Here is a 16,214-nt window from a genome sequence, read left to right as displayed (position 1 = left end):
TCATCTTCCCAGTCTAGAACACCCTGTCACCTTAGTTAACACCAATCCACCTCCACGTGGCCAGCTCAACACCAACACGTCCACAAAAAAACCCTCTTTGATGTCCCCCATCCAAAATTATCTCCTTTCATGCTACATTCATGAATTTTCTTCTTTAAATTAATTATATTTATGTTTGTGGAAATAAATATCAATAGTGCCTGATTCTCAACTGCCATGTGAATATCTGGATCTTGGTGTTAGCTCCTTAACTAGGCTCCGGATTGCTCGCAGGCATAGTTCCACGTATAACATAGGCACAAAGAAGACACACGTTAAGTACTTTTCATGGCCAACACCAGGGTTAGTGATTCAAAGCAGCACATCATAGGAGGAAGGTATAGGTCAAATAGTAGAGTGCATTCTTAGCATGCACAAGGTCCTGGGTTCAATCCCCAGTACCTCCACTAAAAAAAAAAAAAACTAATAATAAATAAATAAATAGACCTAATGACCTCCTCCCAATTAAAAAAAAAAGTTGAAAGCAAAACATCACTACATAGTGGAACATGCTGGTTCTGGCATGCACTGCAGCATTGTTTTTCTATGCTTTGCCTTGATCTCCCCTGCCTGCTTATCTATAACTCTGCCTCTGGCCTTTTGAAGGAGCTGGCCTTTCTCTATCATATAACCAAGCCTGGCTTTCTATCCCACTCCGGAGCACCCTCCTTGAGTAGAGGATCTTGAATGTCATCCCTCCCTCTGACGGTTCATTCATCAAAACCATCAAAATTACTAAATTCTATTCCTGTTTCCCAGGTTGTTGAAAACCTAATTTAAGAGCATTCAATCAACTGTACTGCACTTTCAATTATGTCAAAGTCATCAGTGCAACCTCAAACAATACAACCAAATCTATGCCAACCCCAATTACTCAGCAGGCTCCCCTCCTTTCAGTTAGTGCCCCTCCGATGAGCAGTGTGAGAGGCCCCATCTGATCTCCAGATCAGAAGTGTGACAAGGTTTCAAGGGAAGGCCAACTCCAAATCGGTTGGTAATGAGAAGCTGTCTGCAGGTTTGTGTTAAGGAGGATTCTGAGGCCACATCTTGGTTCAATGACAAAGATTTCATCAATTACTGAGCCTGCCAGAGTCATGGGAGGGGAAACAGGTAGAATGGATTTGTCAGCCCTGTTATTTGGGATTAAGATAGAATCAAAAGCTTTACTGAAATAAAGCTTCTACTTTCCTGTTTTCTACATGGTTTATAAAACCTAAAATAGAATAATTTGCCCTATTTTAAAATTTAGAGTAATTTTCTGTTAGTGTCTCTCAGTTATCAAGATTGAAAGTACTAGGCTAGAAGTACTGCAGATACACTTTTTGTCTCCTGAGAAAGGTGGATGAGAAAATCTACCTCCTTTTTCTTCTTTTTTTTTAAACATCCTTTTTCATCATTGTATACACCAGTAGTTCTCCAGAAACTTTCCAAAAAATCAAAGCTGATTATAAAATGGGAAGATTTTTAATCCCAGATATAAATACTAATTATGGAATTAACCATCTGTTCAGACCTATTTTAAAGCATAAATGACGTGGATTATAGACATTGTAATCAGTTGTCAGTTAACATCGCAGAGAAACCAGCAGGCATTTAGAATAACAGGCAGTTTCATTTTAACAACTCACATTTTAACAACTTACATTTTAACATCTCATTCAATATACTGTTGACTCATATCTTGGCTGACAGTCCACATTAACTTTGTTAACTCAGATGTAAGTAATTTAATTAAACAAGAAATCCCATAACACAGAATTGTCCATAAAGCTTCATCATCAAATGAGCCATCAATTCAATTAAAATGTCGGCCTTGTAATTTGGCATTTGTGTATGGTATCTTAGATTATAATACTAAATATTCTTAATAGATTTGTTTCTTTGAAATGTCCGTAGATGATTCGTGACTGAAATGTTACCAGTTTCCTAGAATGTGACAAAGCCAACACTCAGCAGAGGAGTTTCCATTTGCAGAAGAGTAACCTCAACTTTCAGTGGGAGAATCAGAAGGCAATGACTGGAGATGCTGGTGAGGAAGGCATGGTTTTGGGTAGCGAGTGGTGGCAAGGGATTCTGAGTAGGAAAAGAGAAATTGTGATTCCTTTTCAGGCTGCCTTTGACTAGCGATGTGACCTGAAGCAATTTACTTGACTTTTTTCACTTGGAGTTTCCTCATCAGTAAAATGGGGATTAATAAACTATTAGCTTCATATAAATAGTGTAAATAATTTTGCACAGGGGAGTCGGTGTCTAACAACAGTGGTAATTACTATTATCGATAGGTTCTTGTCTGTAAGGTAGAAACAAAATGGAGAAGTTTTGATGTTTTGACTGGAGTTTCCTCTGTGGGGAAGGGTGGCCAGAAGGGGTGCGGTAGGTGGGGAGCCTGGTTTGGAGAACCCTTCTAAAATGACAAACTGGATTTTGAATTCTGTGGGTACTGGGTGAGATGTCCGCTCCTCCACACAACAAAGAGAACGCTAAATAAACAGGGGACGTGTTCTTGAGTTGACTGTCTAATCATCTGATTCTATTACCTGTTCACCCTCAAAGAGTCCTTGAGTCTTAGTTCTCACCCAGCTTTTTCAAACCTCCATAATTCTGAGACACAGATACCCTCTTTTAAACTGCTGGGAGGTCTGGGATTAAGGGAGCTAAATCACCAGCAAGATCTCCAACAGCTCGTTAGTGCTGAGGATAGAAAGATTAAAAACCTGCTTATATTAGTTACTTAAAAAAAAAATAGCTTCACAGAAAATACGAACAGGGCATAGGGCAAGTCATCTACTTTGTGACAGCTCTATAGGAAAAAAAGCAATCTGAAAAATAACAGTACATTTTACAAGCTAAAATATACTGGGAAAACTAGTTTCTTAGGACGGGAACCTTCCTTTCTGTGTCTTCAGGCTTAAACTGTACTTTTTCCACCCCTCACTCACAATGCAGTTAAGACCCTTCGTCTGCTCTGACGTTCTATCATCTTTCCTCTTTCCTGCCAGAATCACCCCATCCCGCTTACTCACCGCTGGCCAGAATTAAATCCTAAGTCATCTATGCTTTCAGAGGTGAGGGTACCAAGTCATATGCAATCTCTAATTCACTCTAAAGTAAAGCTCCCTCCAAAAGAGTCAGCATATTTCCCTCAGATTCCAAGGCGAAGTTTGGCGGAAGAGTCTCTTGTCCAGAAAGAACATGCCTCCTCTCTCACCATCCAGTGTTCTCTGCTAACCATGTTGTTCCCATTCCTTACCTCGCACTCCATCTTCCCCCAAACCAGAGCCACCAAAAACTGCAGAAATCAAGCCCTGCTCCTTCAAGGGGCTATTAGTTAGAAAAGAAAAATAAATACTGCCAATGATAGTGGTACCAACAGACTAATTCATTATTCACCGAGAGAGGTGGTTCCACAAGGAGTGGAAGGAGGGCTGGGGGAGGGGAGAGGAGGATTTTGCCCCCGGGGAACAGTTGGCGCTGTCTGGAGACACTGCAGCTGTCACATTAGGGGTGTGCTACTGTCATCTAGTGGGTAGAGGCCTGGGACACGGCGAAACATCTTACAATGCAGAGGACTGTTCCCCATGAAGAACTATTCAGCCCAAAATGTCAGCAGTACTGAGGTTGTAAAAGCCAGCTCTAAGAGGCTGTATACTTCAGTCAACAAGACCTGTGTTCCACAGGTTTAAGTTAAAATTCCAGGCCCTGGTCTCGCTGACGGGAGATGTATTTTGGAGTGGGTAACCATCAGTCACACTCCTGAGGCTGGTGCCTCTTTTCTATTCATATAAAACTGGTTCCGTTCATCAGACTAAAGAAAGTCTCCAGCTGAATGATTATTGGTATTTTATTTGGTTGGGGCTTTTTAATGTTTCTGTTTAAAATATAAGTTTAACCAAAAAATATGAGTTCAACAAAAGAAAAAAGATACCCATTGTCATATCTGCTTCAGACTTTTTTTAAAGAAAAAATTATAGATTCAGTTAAAGCCCACCTCCCCACCTTTTTCCTCCCTCCTAGGAGCTAACCACTATCCTACCATATAGCATTTCCACAAGTATTTTATACTTACCTACATATATCTACATAAATATATAGTATCTATTTAATGTACTAATTTTTTTTTTAATGGAGGTACTGGGGATTGAACCCAGGACCTCATACATGCTAAGCATGAGTTTTACCACTGAGCTATTTCCCTCCCGGTAAATTTTTTTTTTAATTGAAGATTGCTGATTTACAATGTTGTGTTAGTTTCTGGTGTACAGCACAGTGATTCAGTTATACATATACATATATGCATATTCTTTTTCACATTCTTTTTTATTATAGGTTATTATAAGATAGTGAAAGATTCTAAATTCTGAATGTTATTATACTATACAGTTCTTTGCTTTCAACGTTGTTTGAGATTTGTCCATTTTGTTTTCTTCGTGTAAATCTGTATAATATGAATAAAGCATAATTTTCCTCCTGAGGAGTGACTGGGTTGTTGCCACGTTTCCACCACATGTCCACACTTGTAATGTGGCTCCTAATTCACACATGCTGAGCATTTGGGTGGGTTCAATATCTCAGAAGTGAAATCATGGAGTCAAAGGGCAGTGGGTCTTCAACTTTGCTACGAATTGCCAAAGTGCTCTCCGAAGTGTCACTGAACTAAGTCTTCATTGTATTGCACTCAGAAATGCAAATGCTAATTTTACAGTTTTCAAACAAACCAACAAAAAAGCAAACCTTTGCCTTCTACAGAGCTGTATTAAGATATGAGGATTAAAATATATGGTATGTTAGTGAATTTTTTTCAGAATCATAGGCTGTTAAGTATTAGTTACTTTTCCCATATTTTGTTCCAAGAAGAAAAATTGAAACTCCATATGTCTAATAAAGCAGTGCCAATAAATAAATAAACAACATATCTGTGGACTAGGACTGAATCTTGAGTCAAACAAATCAATTATCAAACCATTTTGAAACTATTAGGGAAATTTATATATGGATTGTGTATTAGACAATACTAAGAAATTATTAAGCTTGTTAAAGGGAGAACAGTATTGTGGGGGTTTTTTTCTTTTTTTTAACACTTTTTATTGAGTTATAGTCATTTTACAATGTTGTGTCAAATTCCAGTGTAGAGCACAATTTTTCAGTTATACATGAACGTATATAGTAATTGTCACATTTTTTTTTCACTGAGAGCTTATTGTGGTTATTTTTTAAAGTCCTTTTTTAAAAAAATGTATGAAAAGGCATGACATCTTAAATCTGCACTGAATACTTCAGCGAAAACTGAGGGGTGACAGATGAATCAAGCGCGGCAAAATCTTGACAAAAGATGCCTGTATGGGTCTCATTATACTATTTTTCTATTTTTGTGTATGTTTGAAAATTGTCTTCATCATCATCACCATCAGGCACAAGACCTACCAACAGAGGTAGACTAATGTAAGCAAGTAGACGTTTCGCTGTGATAAAGAAAATCAACCTCTAATCCTTCCGTGTGCTGTAAGTGGATTATTTTTCTCTCTATACCTAGCTAGACAGGTCCCAGGATTTTATCAGCAAGATAACCCATTAAATGTAGTGTAGTCCATATCCTGAGGACAGCAGAGCTTACACCAGGACAATTAGCGCTAAATCAATTTAGCTGATTTAAACAGACTATCAAAAACAGCCTGCCCAAGACAAAATGAGCACAGAAAAATGACACTCCTCAAATTTCTGTTACAGCACATTGTCCCACATTTTCTGGGAAGTCAGGAGATCTGATTACTGCTGACGTAACAGATGTTGAACTGGTATCAACCCGGTTAATCGGTTCTCACAAAGAATTCCAGATGTAAAATTAGACGGAAACACTGGGCAGCCTGAAGTCTCGCTGAACAGGGACATCAGAAGCTTTGCCACAGCATTTTGTCCCTTGCATGTGTCTGGGCGGAAGGCAGGCAGGGGCTGGGGGGCAAGAGATACAGGGCAGAGGAGAAACTTAGCCCAGAGGCTTAATTAACAATAGGCCATGTGACCCCAAATCCTCGAGCTTGGCGCCTGCTGGAACAGGGCAACCTGGAGGCCCAGAGGAGGTGGGTGACTTTCCCACAGCCGACAGTGCTGAGTCAGGCCGGCAACACATTCCAGGGGACCATGCCAGAAGGACGGAGCCATAGCTTTTATTTATTTGTATTGTTTGTGACTCACTCCCTAGACAAGAGCAAATGCAGACCTTTATTCCTGCCTGTCAACATTCAGTTGGTCATCATTCAGAAAGTCCTAGCATCATAATGCAATTACAGTGGAATTAATCCTGTGTCATGAAAATGACATAATCAATTACATTCATTTCAGTCGCAATCAAAATTACAAACTCATTCAAGTCTGACAGCATAAGTCCTGGAAATCAGGTACCCAAAGAGTGAAGCTGGTTGGTGGCTCCTTAAGAGGCAAATGGTCCCTTGCACTACTTACAGCAGAGTAAAATAAAAGTTGTTAAAATCTCCATCTGACCACGAGGAGATACACTTGTCCTATGGCTGGAGTGGTAAAAACACAGCTGATGCAAAAAAAGCCAATACCCTTCTCTTTTCTTGTTTTACTTTCTAGCACATCAGCAAAAATTAGGGTAGAGGGTAATTGTATTCTCCACTGAAGTTGAATGCCTGCCTATAACATAGTTACTTGAAGTGGGGAAGAAAATTTATCTTCATTATTGTATTAACAACGAAGAAAAGTCCTTGGAGGGGAGCAGTATAGCTCAGTGGTAGAGGCATACTTAGCATGCACGAGGTCTTGGGTTCAATCCCCAGTAACTCCATTAAAAAAATAAGTACAATAAAAAATAAAAAAAATAAAAATAGAATGTACTAAAAAAAGAGAGAGAAAAGTCCTTAAACCTAGAAGCAGAAGATGCACTGATACAGCTTCTTAAAGAGCTCTTACTCATATCATATCCGAAGCTCAATAAGCCAAGACAGTGTCTTAACAGAAGACACAGTAGAGTACAGCCAAAGACAGCAGAGAAATATCTAAGCAGAAAGATAATCCTTCCCTAGGTCCAGCTTTCAGTCAACTTACTTAATAAAAACACAGAAGAAACAGAATACATGAGGGGTTTAACTGGAGAGGGAGATTTGAAAAGTGTTTCCAAAAATGTGCTTCACCAAGTAAGAGTGGCAGATGGAATTTGTTGGTGCAGAAAATAAACATGAGTCTTGTCCTTGTTTAGCTCATCTCTCCCTCTTGGCTTCCCAAACCTATCATCAGCACTATATCATTCAAACACTTCGAAATCGCACCCCCATCCCTAGGGCCTGTGGCCTGCCAGTGACCCTTGCCTAAACTTTGACCAGCTCCACCCTGACTTGTGCTCTGGTTGGCTGCAGTTCAGAGACATGATGCTCTGAAGGGAGGAAATTACACCAGCCAGCCAGCACACAGTGCTCGGTATGTTTCATCACCCTCCCTCTGTCTAGGACTGTGATCCTACCTCTCGGCTGACTCCAAACTCCCACATGCACCAACAGGGAACCACCCTGCAACAGGGCGACCCACGCAGGACGTAAGTCAGGATGGGAGTGGAGGTGCATACCACGCACAGTTGTGGGGTTAACAGAGATGAAAGCAGCACAAGGCAAAGACTAAATGAGATCTCACCTCGTCCTTCGCTTACGTAATGATTTTACCATTTATCACAGTGGCCTGTTGGATGACTCACCCCACAGGAACCACGTCTTAATAACATTTGGACCCCCAGTCAACCTCACAGGTAGTAAATGCTTAGTAACTGCAATAGTCAATTCCCAATGTCAATGGCTAAAAAGAAGGCTAGCCACGCTGAATGAAACATGACAAATTTTGTAGGCATCAGCCTAACTCTTTACCATTGTGACATCTATTTTCTCCTCCTGTTCACTTCCACTCCCTCCCGGGGGGACCATGAAAAAGACAGACCAAAAATAGAAAAAGACAGATGCAAGCCAAAAAAAAAAAAAAATCCAACAAGTGGTAATATTCACTTCCAGATAGGCTGAAAAACTAAAACAATGCTACAAACACCCTCTCCTGGTGATTTTTTTAATCCCCTAAAGCTACAAATTTGAAATACTTTGTGCCCTTTTAAATTCACGGCCCAAGACATACACCATCACCACCCCAATCTATAAGGCCCCATAGAATTTCACCCAAGATCAATGATGGCCCAAAGTCTCACCAAGTACGACAAAAAATCAGCAATAAACTCTGTTCTTTCCCTAAATCACAAGGACACATATTTAAAAAGTACCCAGAAAAATTAAATTATTAGATCTGCTATACCCAAGAGAAGGTATCTGGCAATAAAAAAGACGATCAAGAATAGCCAAAAATATCCAACCTTGGTAAAAAAATGTTGTCAGTGCTAATCCTTTGGTGTTTAAGTAGACACTATGATGTTCAACTAGTTGGTTCAATCATTTGAACATAACAATCTAATTACACAGGTGCTTTCATTCAAATTCCTTATTTCCAAATTTCAGTATAGTATATAATTTCTACAACTCCTCTTAGACAAGCCTCCAGAAGATATACTTCTTCTAGTGAAGTATATGACATTTTGACCATCTTTAACCCTAAATTAGATGGACACAAAGTTGTTCCCACATTATTTTTGAAGAACACACAAAGGCTTAATCTTTTAATTAAATCAAGGGTTTACTTCTTCCTAATTTCATGGCCATCACTTCCATAGAATTCTACCCCACTATGAACCTGGTGTCTTAAAAAATTCTTAAAATTCTTAACCCAAGTGAAAGGTTTATTGGGACAAAAGCAAAGCATACAAATAGAAGCAGGGACTGGTTAGCTCGGTTGATTTGTTAACACTTCTAGCAAAAATTAAGCCAGTCTCTTTTAACACAGGATTTTCCTGAGTCTTTGTCACTCTGCAGTATTACTCTCCAAAAGGAAGGTGTAGTACATGGTGATTCCCACGCTTCTTTCACAAGCGAGTTTCTTTCTTTTTTTTAATGCATTACCGATTAGTATTTAGCAAGAAAGAATATTTTGAGGAACACACTTTGAGAACCACAAGTTAGAATAAGGTGCTAACAAAACCTCAAAAATAGGTTTAACTTAACCCCAGGTACTCCAATTAGCCTTTTTCTTTCTGAAGACCATTAACTACTGTGGGCAAATATCTTTAAACACACACCTTTAGAAATAGCCTGTAAGAACACATCCATGAGCTAGCACGTATTACCCACCTTTACAGCAAAAACTCATTCAAAACTCGGACAGCTGCTATTTTGCATAAAGGACAGACTTATGAACAATCCAAGGCCCGTAAAATGCATTACTCTATGCATATTTCAAGTTCAAACTGGGTAGCTACAAATCTTCCCAATTTGGATACTTTAACCATCATAATAAAAAGGAAGACTCACCAACAGAAGCTGAGTGTTTAAGAACTGATTTCTTTGAGACTCCTTTTTCAATTCGTATCGTGGCCCACTGTTCAAAAACAAGAAGTATTAATGTAAACTGTGCCACAGACGGGATGTAAAATGTGTAAACCATGCGTATACAGATGTGAAATTAATCATTAAGCCCTGGTGCTATTTGAATGGAAGAGAGACACTGAATCTCTGATGTAATAGTATTCCAAGTCCCAGGTATACTTTTATATTAGTTACCGATAACGCCCAAATAAAATGAGGGAAAGATCATGTTTCCCCTATTTAAACCCCTCACACACACCTCATACCCCCAATAAACTGTTCCTTGAAAAGGTCGTGAAGCTTGACCGGCAAGAATACAGACTATGGCATCAAGTCTATGTGGGCTTAAAGTTACCTAATCCTTCTCAGCCTGCTTCCTCATCAGTAAAATGAGGATAATAGTTCCTGTCCCATGGGGTTGCTATGAGGATTAAACGAGATTAAGACATGTAAAGACATAAACACAGGGCACAAAGAATATTATTTTCATAACAAAGTAGGCGTTCAAAGGTGAGACACACTCAAAGCTGCCTAACCGCCTGTATCAGAAACAAGCTTGCAGAAGGATCAGCATGAAAGCTGGAAAGCCGGAAAGGAATCCATGAAGTCACTAACAAGACATCTGCCCACCGGGCCGCCTACCTGTTAGGATGTGTAGGGAAAATGTTATGCTTGTGAGGGACCACTGGTTTGAGAGGATTTAAAAGCAGGAAAAGTGAACTCTCATTTTGTTCTGAATAAATATAGGAGTGTAAAGAAATACACCAAGACATGATTCGCTATTTTCTTCTTTACACTTCTTTTCTGCATTTCCAAAATTACCTACCATTAACATCATAATTCAAAACCTGCAAGTGAACTCTTTGGACAGTGCTCCAGAAAATCCCAACAGCGATTTTTCTAGTTTTGAGTATTACTGAGATGATTACAATAGCACAAGCTAACAATGTCTAAATTGACTCAATCCGGGGAGGTGGGAGAAAAGCAAAACAAAAGGGAAAAGGCATTGTAATCATTATAATTAACAACTTTGGCACACTTGAAGGGACAAAAAGACAGAATTTATTAGATAAGTCAAGGCAAAAACTTCAATTATTGCTGGGCTCAGAAGAGATTAAATAGAGAGGTAAAAAAAAGTGTCTTTTCAAGTGAGTAAGAAAATAAGTGATAGAGAATAAATAAACTAAAGCAGGTACATGATCTGACTACGTGAGGACCCCTGCACAACATCCCACAGAGCAAAGAAGGAACATGCCACTGGCGCTTAGAGAACAGGCTATAAATAGAGGCCTAATCTCCCAGCTTCAAGTGGCAAGTCATAAATGATAATAAACGCAGTCTTAATCTGGTTGCGTCCTTTTCTCTTCCTTGCTAATCTGTGCAGAAATTTTCAAACTCAGGACTTAGATCTCTCATCTTTCTCAACAGAGATAAAAGTTGATTTCCATAGTTTTTCACTTTTAAAGCCTTGGTACCTACTAGCATCTGAAAGTGGACCAAATATATGATTACAATAAAATTTGGTAAAAACTCACACCCTTGTCCTGGAGCTTGCTTTTTTCATTGCAAACATGTGGTTTTATATTTTGCATAGACGGTCATCACCTCGGGCAAGGGCGATTATTCCATGCTCCATATGATGGAAAACACTTCATGGCTTATGGGCTGAATGTGTGTCTCTCCCCCAAATTCATATGCTGAAGTCCTAACTTCAAAACCTCAGCATATGACTGAATTTTGGAAATTGAACCTTTAAAGAGGTAAATTAAAATGAGGCCCCTAAGATGAGACCCTAATCCAGTATGACTGGTGTCCTTATACGAAGAGGAAGAGAACCAGGGACATGTACACAAAGAACAGGCCATGTGAGGTCACAGCTAGAAGGCACCATCTACAAGCCAGGGAGACAGGCATCAGAAGAAACCAAACCTGCTGACACCTTGATCTTGGGACTTCTGGCCTCCAGGACTGTGAGACAATAAATGTCTGTGGGTTAAGCCACCCAGTCTACGGGCCTTTGTTATGGCAGCCCCAGCAAATGAAGGTGAGGGCATTCCTCCAACAGCATCACGTGCTCCAAAGAGCTCCCTGCTCCATCATCAGACCAGTTTCAGAACACAGACCCTCTCCTGAAACGCTGACTCCGAAGTCTGTCCTCCAAAACGCAGTTAACAGTGCTTAAGATGAGCAAGTCTGCAGGCTGGAGAAGTCATTTAACTGGGGAATTTGTACTGGAAAACCGTTTCCTTCCTTAGGCTGACTTTCCAGCAAAAGTGACCCAGTGCCCGCCCTCTGCAGCCGGACAGACAGATGTACACTGCTGCCACTTCCTTGCTTTAATCATCTCAGCCAAAATTTGAACCTCCTGGGACCTCAGTTTCATCATCTCTAAACAATACCAAGGGCTGCTGCAAAGATTAAAGGAGATAATTTATCCGGTGATCACCACAATCAGCCACAAAGTAGAAAAACAGCTTTCTCTTCCCTCCTCACACCCCACTAGGTAGGTACCAAATGGTCAGCTTTTTCAGACCATCAGCACATCTCCCAATAAATTGCTATTTCTCTTTCACCAAGCCAGCTTCTCTAGATGGTCAGGTTAAGCCTAAACACAGAGAAAGAATATCTCTTTAGAGGTACACATCTGCCTTAAGGTACCACTAAAGATGCAGCTCCGTCTGCAGGCTGACCCTGAAGTGGGACAACAGCTTCCAACAATCCCAGCTCCTACTCCCCATCTTGCTCCCCGACCAAAGAGAGTGGCATGTCACTCTCAATCAGGCCGTCGCTCCACTGAATTTCAAAATCCTCCTGAAAGGAAGGAAGTAGCTCCACAATTCACCAAAAAGAAAAGGTTAAGTCTAATTTTTAAAGCTTAGGCCAAAAGCTTGCAAAAACATGCCACTGTCACCTAGACAATTCACCTTCCAGTTTTCACACTGAAAAGACATTTAAGAATTGACCAAAGAGAGGGAAAGAAGGGAAGAAAAATGCTTAAAATTATGTAAAAATTCAAAAGATTGGGCTTACTCAAACAACAGCTGGCCATCATCTATAGCAAAATAAAAACTGTCTCTCGGCAGAGGCTGTCGACTTGGCAGAGTAAGAATTCAGGCTCTAGTCTCAAATAAAAATCCTGATTCTACCGCTGACAGCTGTACGTCTCGTCTCTGCCCAGGCAGATTACCTCTCTGAACCTCCATTCCCCAATCTATCAACAGGAATCATCAGGGATCCTATCCCAGAGTTGCTGCGGAATTCAGTTAACTGAAAAGCATGTTGCTCTGGTAGCTTTTCTTTATTATTACTTTCTGTCATAAATAGTCATGGCCTTCTGGCACATTGATTATATTTCCAACCCCAGGGGTAATACCTGAGTATGATAATAACAGAGGTGCTCACCATCTGAGCATTATTAGCATGCCTTTTTAAAAAGGCAGAAGACTAAATGGTGGATGGAGGAGAGGGTAAGAGAAAGACTAGTAATGAAAAAAGGCAGGAGTAGTCTGCTCTGAGCACATGTGCTAACCCATCAAAGATCTGAAGGTAGGTTAAATCTTAGCCACATAGGAGTAAAAAAAAAACCCAAAAACACAACCGAAGAGTATTCCAATTTAAACTCCACTAAGATCTAAGCACCTACTATGTGTCAAGTGCTTTCATTTCCCTCTTCTCACTTAATCTCCACAATAACTGTACAAGGCATATTCTTATATCCACATGGAGAAACTGAGGTGGAAATGTTAAGTGACCTGCTCAAGGTTATAAAGCCAGAAATCTGGAAGAAGTTGTTATGTTTATTCTTTAAAAGTTGAAGGGAAAATTAGTCCATTACCATTTATCACCCGCTTATTGCTTCTGTTATCTGGTTGGACTAGATAATGTGCGTACCATTCCCCCGCCTTCTTCTCCATCAATCCGACATTCTCTTCCCATTCTTTTTTTCCCTCTACTCATGAGCCTCAGGCCAATGAATTGCAATCCTTCACCACCCTCATCCCCATCATTAACTTTGCAATTAACTTTCACCGGTTGAGCAGAACATATTTCAACCTTTAATCCACATTTCTATTTGATAAACATAAAAAATTCACAAATGCTCTCCCAGCGATTCAGATATATACACCTCACCATCCAGAGACTACCCTCTAAACATCCCCCCAGCCAAAAGTTTTACTTTTTATAGTTTGTATTCCTAAAAAAATTTTCCCTAATATAGTTGTAATACTGACATATATACTCCTTAGAAATTATTACTTACCCCTTGAAAATTAATGGTTTAGAGAATCACAGCACTTACTCTAAGCTAAGAATTCAAGCCTTGTCCTCAAGTAGCTTGCCGTATCAGGGACTTATGACCACATCTGGAGATACTCAGCAATGCAGAAGGCAGCATTCAGTAGGTGCTCAATAAATAATATTACCTGAACTGGTGAGCTGCGAAGGGTCCAAAGAAGAGTACATAGCTGGGTGAGTTACTTGACAATTAGCAATCACCACAGTCAGCTATTCAGAAGGTACCCCACACACATTTCAACTTCCAGAATTTGAGTTTATTGGTCATGAAATAGCCAAGAAAACTTATCAAAATAAACACATAGTGTATAAAACTAAGTGACCTTTTAAAATGGTACATAAATTACAACCAAGGAAACCTGAGAAATATCCAAATCCAATCAAAGAATCCAAAGAATATTCTTGGGACGGGAATACAAAAGAAACAAATCAGCTGAGAACATCGTAAGGAAAAATGAGTAACAGAAGGGCTGAGCCTTGAATAGAATTTACAAGAAGCAGGGTATTTGCCCAGATCAAAAGATGTTCTAATATTAACCAACCAACACATTTTTTTTTAAATGGAGATACTGGGTTTTGAACCCAGGACCTCCTGCATGCTAAGCATGTGCTCTATCACTAGCTATACCCACACCCCAACCAGCACAATTTTTACGGGATTTATCCCCATGGTTGGAAAAGCAATCCCTTGTACTAACTCCTGCCAGAGAGAAGTGTCTTTGAAGCATCTAAGCTGTTCTAGTTGGAGGATGAGAAGCCCTGGGTGGCCATCTCCTCTTCTTGCACCTAAAGCAGATATGGCTCCTGGGATTGCAAGCCCAGCTGATTCCAAACACAGGAGCTCCAGGAAGCTACCACCAAGTCAGAGCCGGCTCACAAAGTGAATCCCCATTCTAATCCCATATATGCCAAGCGTTCCTCTGACCTAGTAACTTCAGTCTTAGCAAAGAAGATGGTTCCTTAGGCTCTCATCTACCTGGTTTCCAAGTTAGGCAGCATATCTCCCACTACAATTAGGAAACTTGGCATTCTTGACAGTTTGATTAACAAGGAGGGCATGTCTCAAAGTCTCTTCCAACCTAGATGGGCAAAAAATCAGGTCTACCTTGGACTGGAGTTATCCCTTCAATATACAGTTATTTGCCAGGCTAAGAGCAACTATCAGGCCTCTCTTCTTGACATCTCTTTAGCTGTACCCAGTGTGCCCTGACTCACTTAAGCAAGGATACAGGACTCAGCACCTGGAGGACAGAGTGTGCGATTTACTTCCAGATATTCTCACCTGGGATATAAATTCCAAAAGACATTGCTCTATTGGGGGGGGCGGTGTACAGCTTAAGTGGTAGAGTGCATGCTTAGCATATACAAGGTCCTGGGTTCGATTCCCAGTACCTCCTCTAAAATAAATCAATAAACGTGATTACTTCCCCCTCCCAAAACAAAAAACAAAAAACAAAAAAAACCCCAAAAGACATTGCTGTATGGGAGAACAGTTCAGTCATTCCAGAATTCTAAGAAAGAGTGAACACCAGCTGAAGAGAATCATCTGCTCCGGGCAGAGTGTTCTGAAGACGATCTAAGGATCTAAACAATAAGAGGCAGCTAAGCAGTGAGACCAAGTTCAGAGTGTTAGTGTTATGTCCATAAGAAAGGTGTAAAGCTGTGAGGTATCTCCCAAGCAGAAACAACAGGGCTTTTAAAACGAGAGCTGAGAGCGAAGAATCAAATATAACTTCAAAGACTAGACAGAAAAACAGCCACAAAGAGAAAGCACAGCAAAGATACGGGGTGAAACAGGCGGTGGGCTGGTGGAGGAGGTTGGCAGGAGGCTAGCTAGTGGGAGGTCAGCAGCGAATCTCCAGGTAGGAGATAAACAGATGAGAGATGCATACCTGGGAGCCACCCTTCCAGCTGAGGGAGGAGAGCAAATCAAGCCAAACCCTGGGGCAGACCGAGAATAAGGGCACAGAAAGGAAAACCCGTATTAGAAGGTCCTGTGGTAACTAGAGAAACAAAGAGGCCAGAATCTAAGTAATAATACTATTCTTTTAATACCAGCAAACGCATGTATAGCACCTAACACGTACAGGTACCATTCTAAGATACTTGACATATTTTAATTCACTTAAACTGCCCTTTGGAAATAATGTTATCGTTCCTCCTGTTTTATAGATGAAGAAAATGAAACACAAGAAGTAGGCGACTTCCCATAAAGTCATATATTGAGAAGCAGAGTTGGGATTTTGGTCCCAAATCAAAGTAAATCCGTACCCAGAGTCTACTATTAACCACCAGCTAGAGGCCCTCTCTCCAGTTAAGGCTCCTGTCTCCACCACCTAATTCAAGCAAATCACGGAGCTTCTGAGTTTGTTTCCTTACTTGTAAAGGGGGATAACACTTGTTCTCCCTAGCTTCCAA

At 40.3% G+C, this 16,214-nt stretch overlaps 1 protein-coding gene across 4 annotated transcripts in view; it reads right to left on the bottom strand.

The window, feature by feature from the left end:
• Window positions 1-16,214, bottom strand: part of GPAT3 (glycerol-3-phosphate acyltransferase 3) — a 58,539-nt gene that overhangs the window by 40,252 nt on the left and 2,073 nt on the right. For all 4 annotated transcript variants that reach the window (XM_006198276.4, XM_072942541.1, XM_072942532.1 and 1 more), the window contains one exon: window positions 9,447-9,513. In XM_006198276.4, coding sequence (XP_006198338.1) covers window positions 9,447-9,513 — 67 coding nt within the window. The remainder of the gene's footprint in view (window positions 1-9,446; window positions 9,514-16,214) is intronic.

This window comes from Vicugna pacos, chromosome 2 (genome assembly GCF_048564905.1).
Source record: "Vicugna pacos chromosome 2, VicPac4, whole genome shotgun sequence".
Classification (NCBI taxonomy): domain Eukaryota; kingdom Metazoa; phylum Chordata; class Mammalia; order Artiodactyla; family Camelidae; genus Vicugna; species Vicugna pacos.
This window is presented reverse-complemented; position numbering and strand designations above follow the sequence as displayed.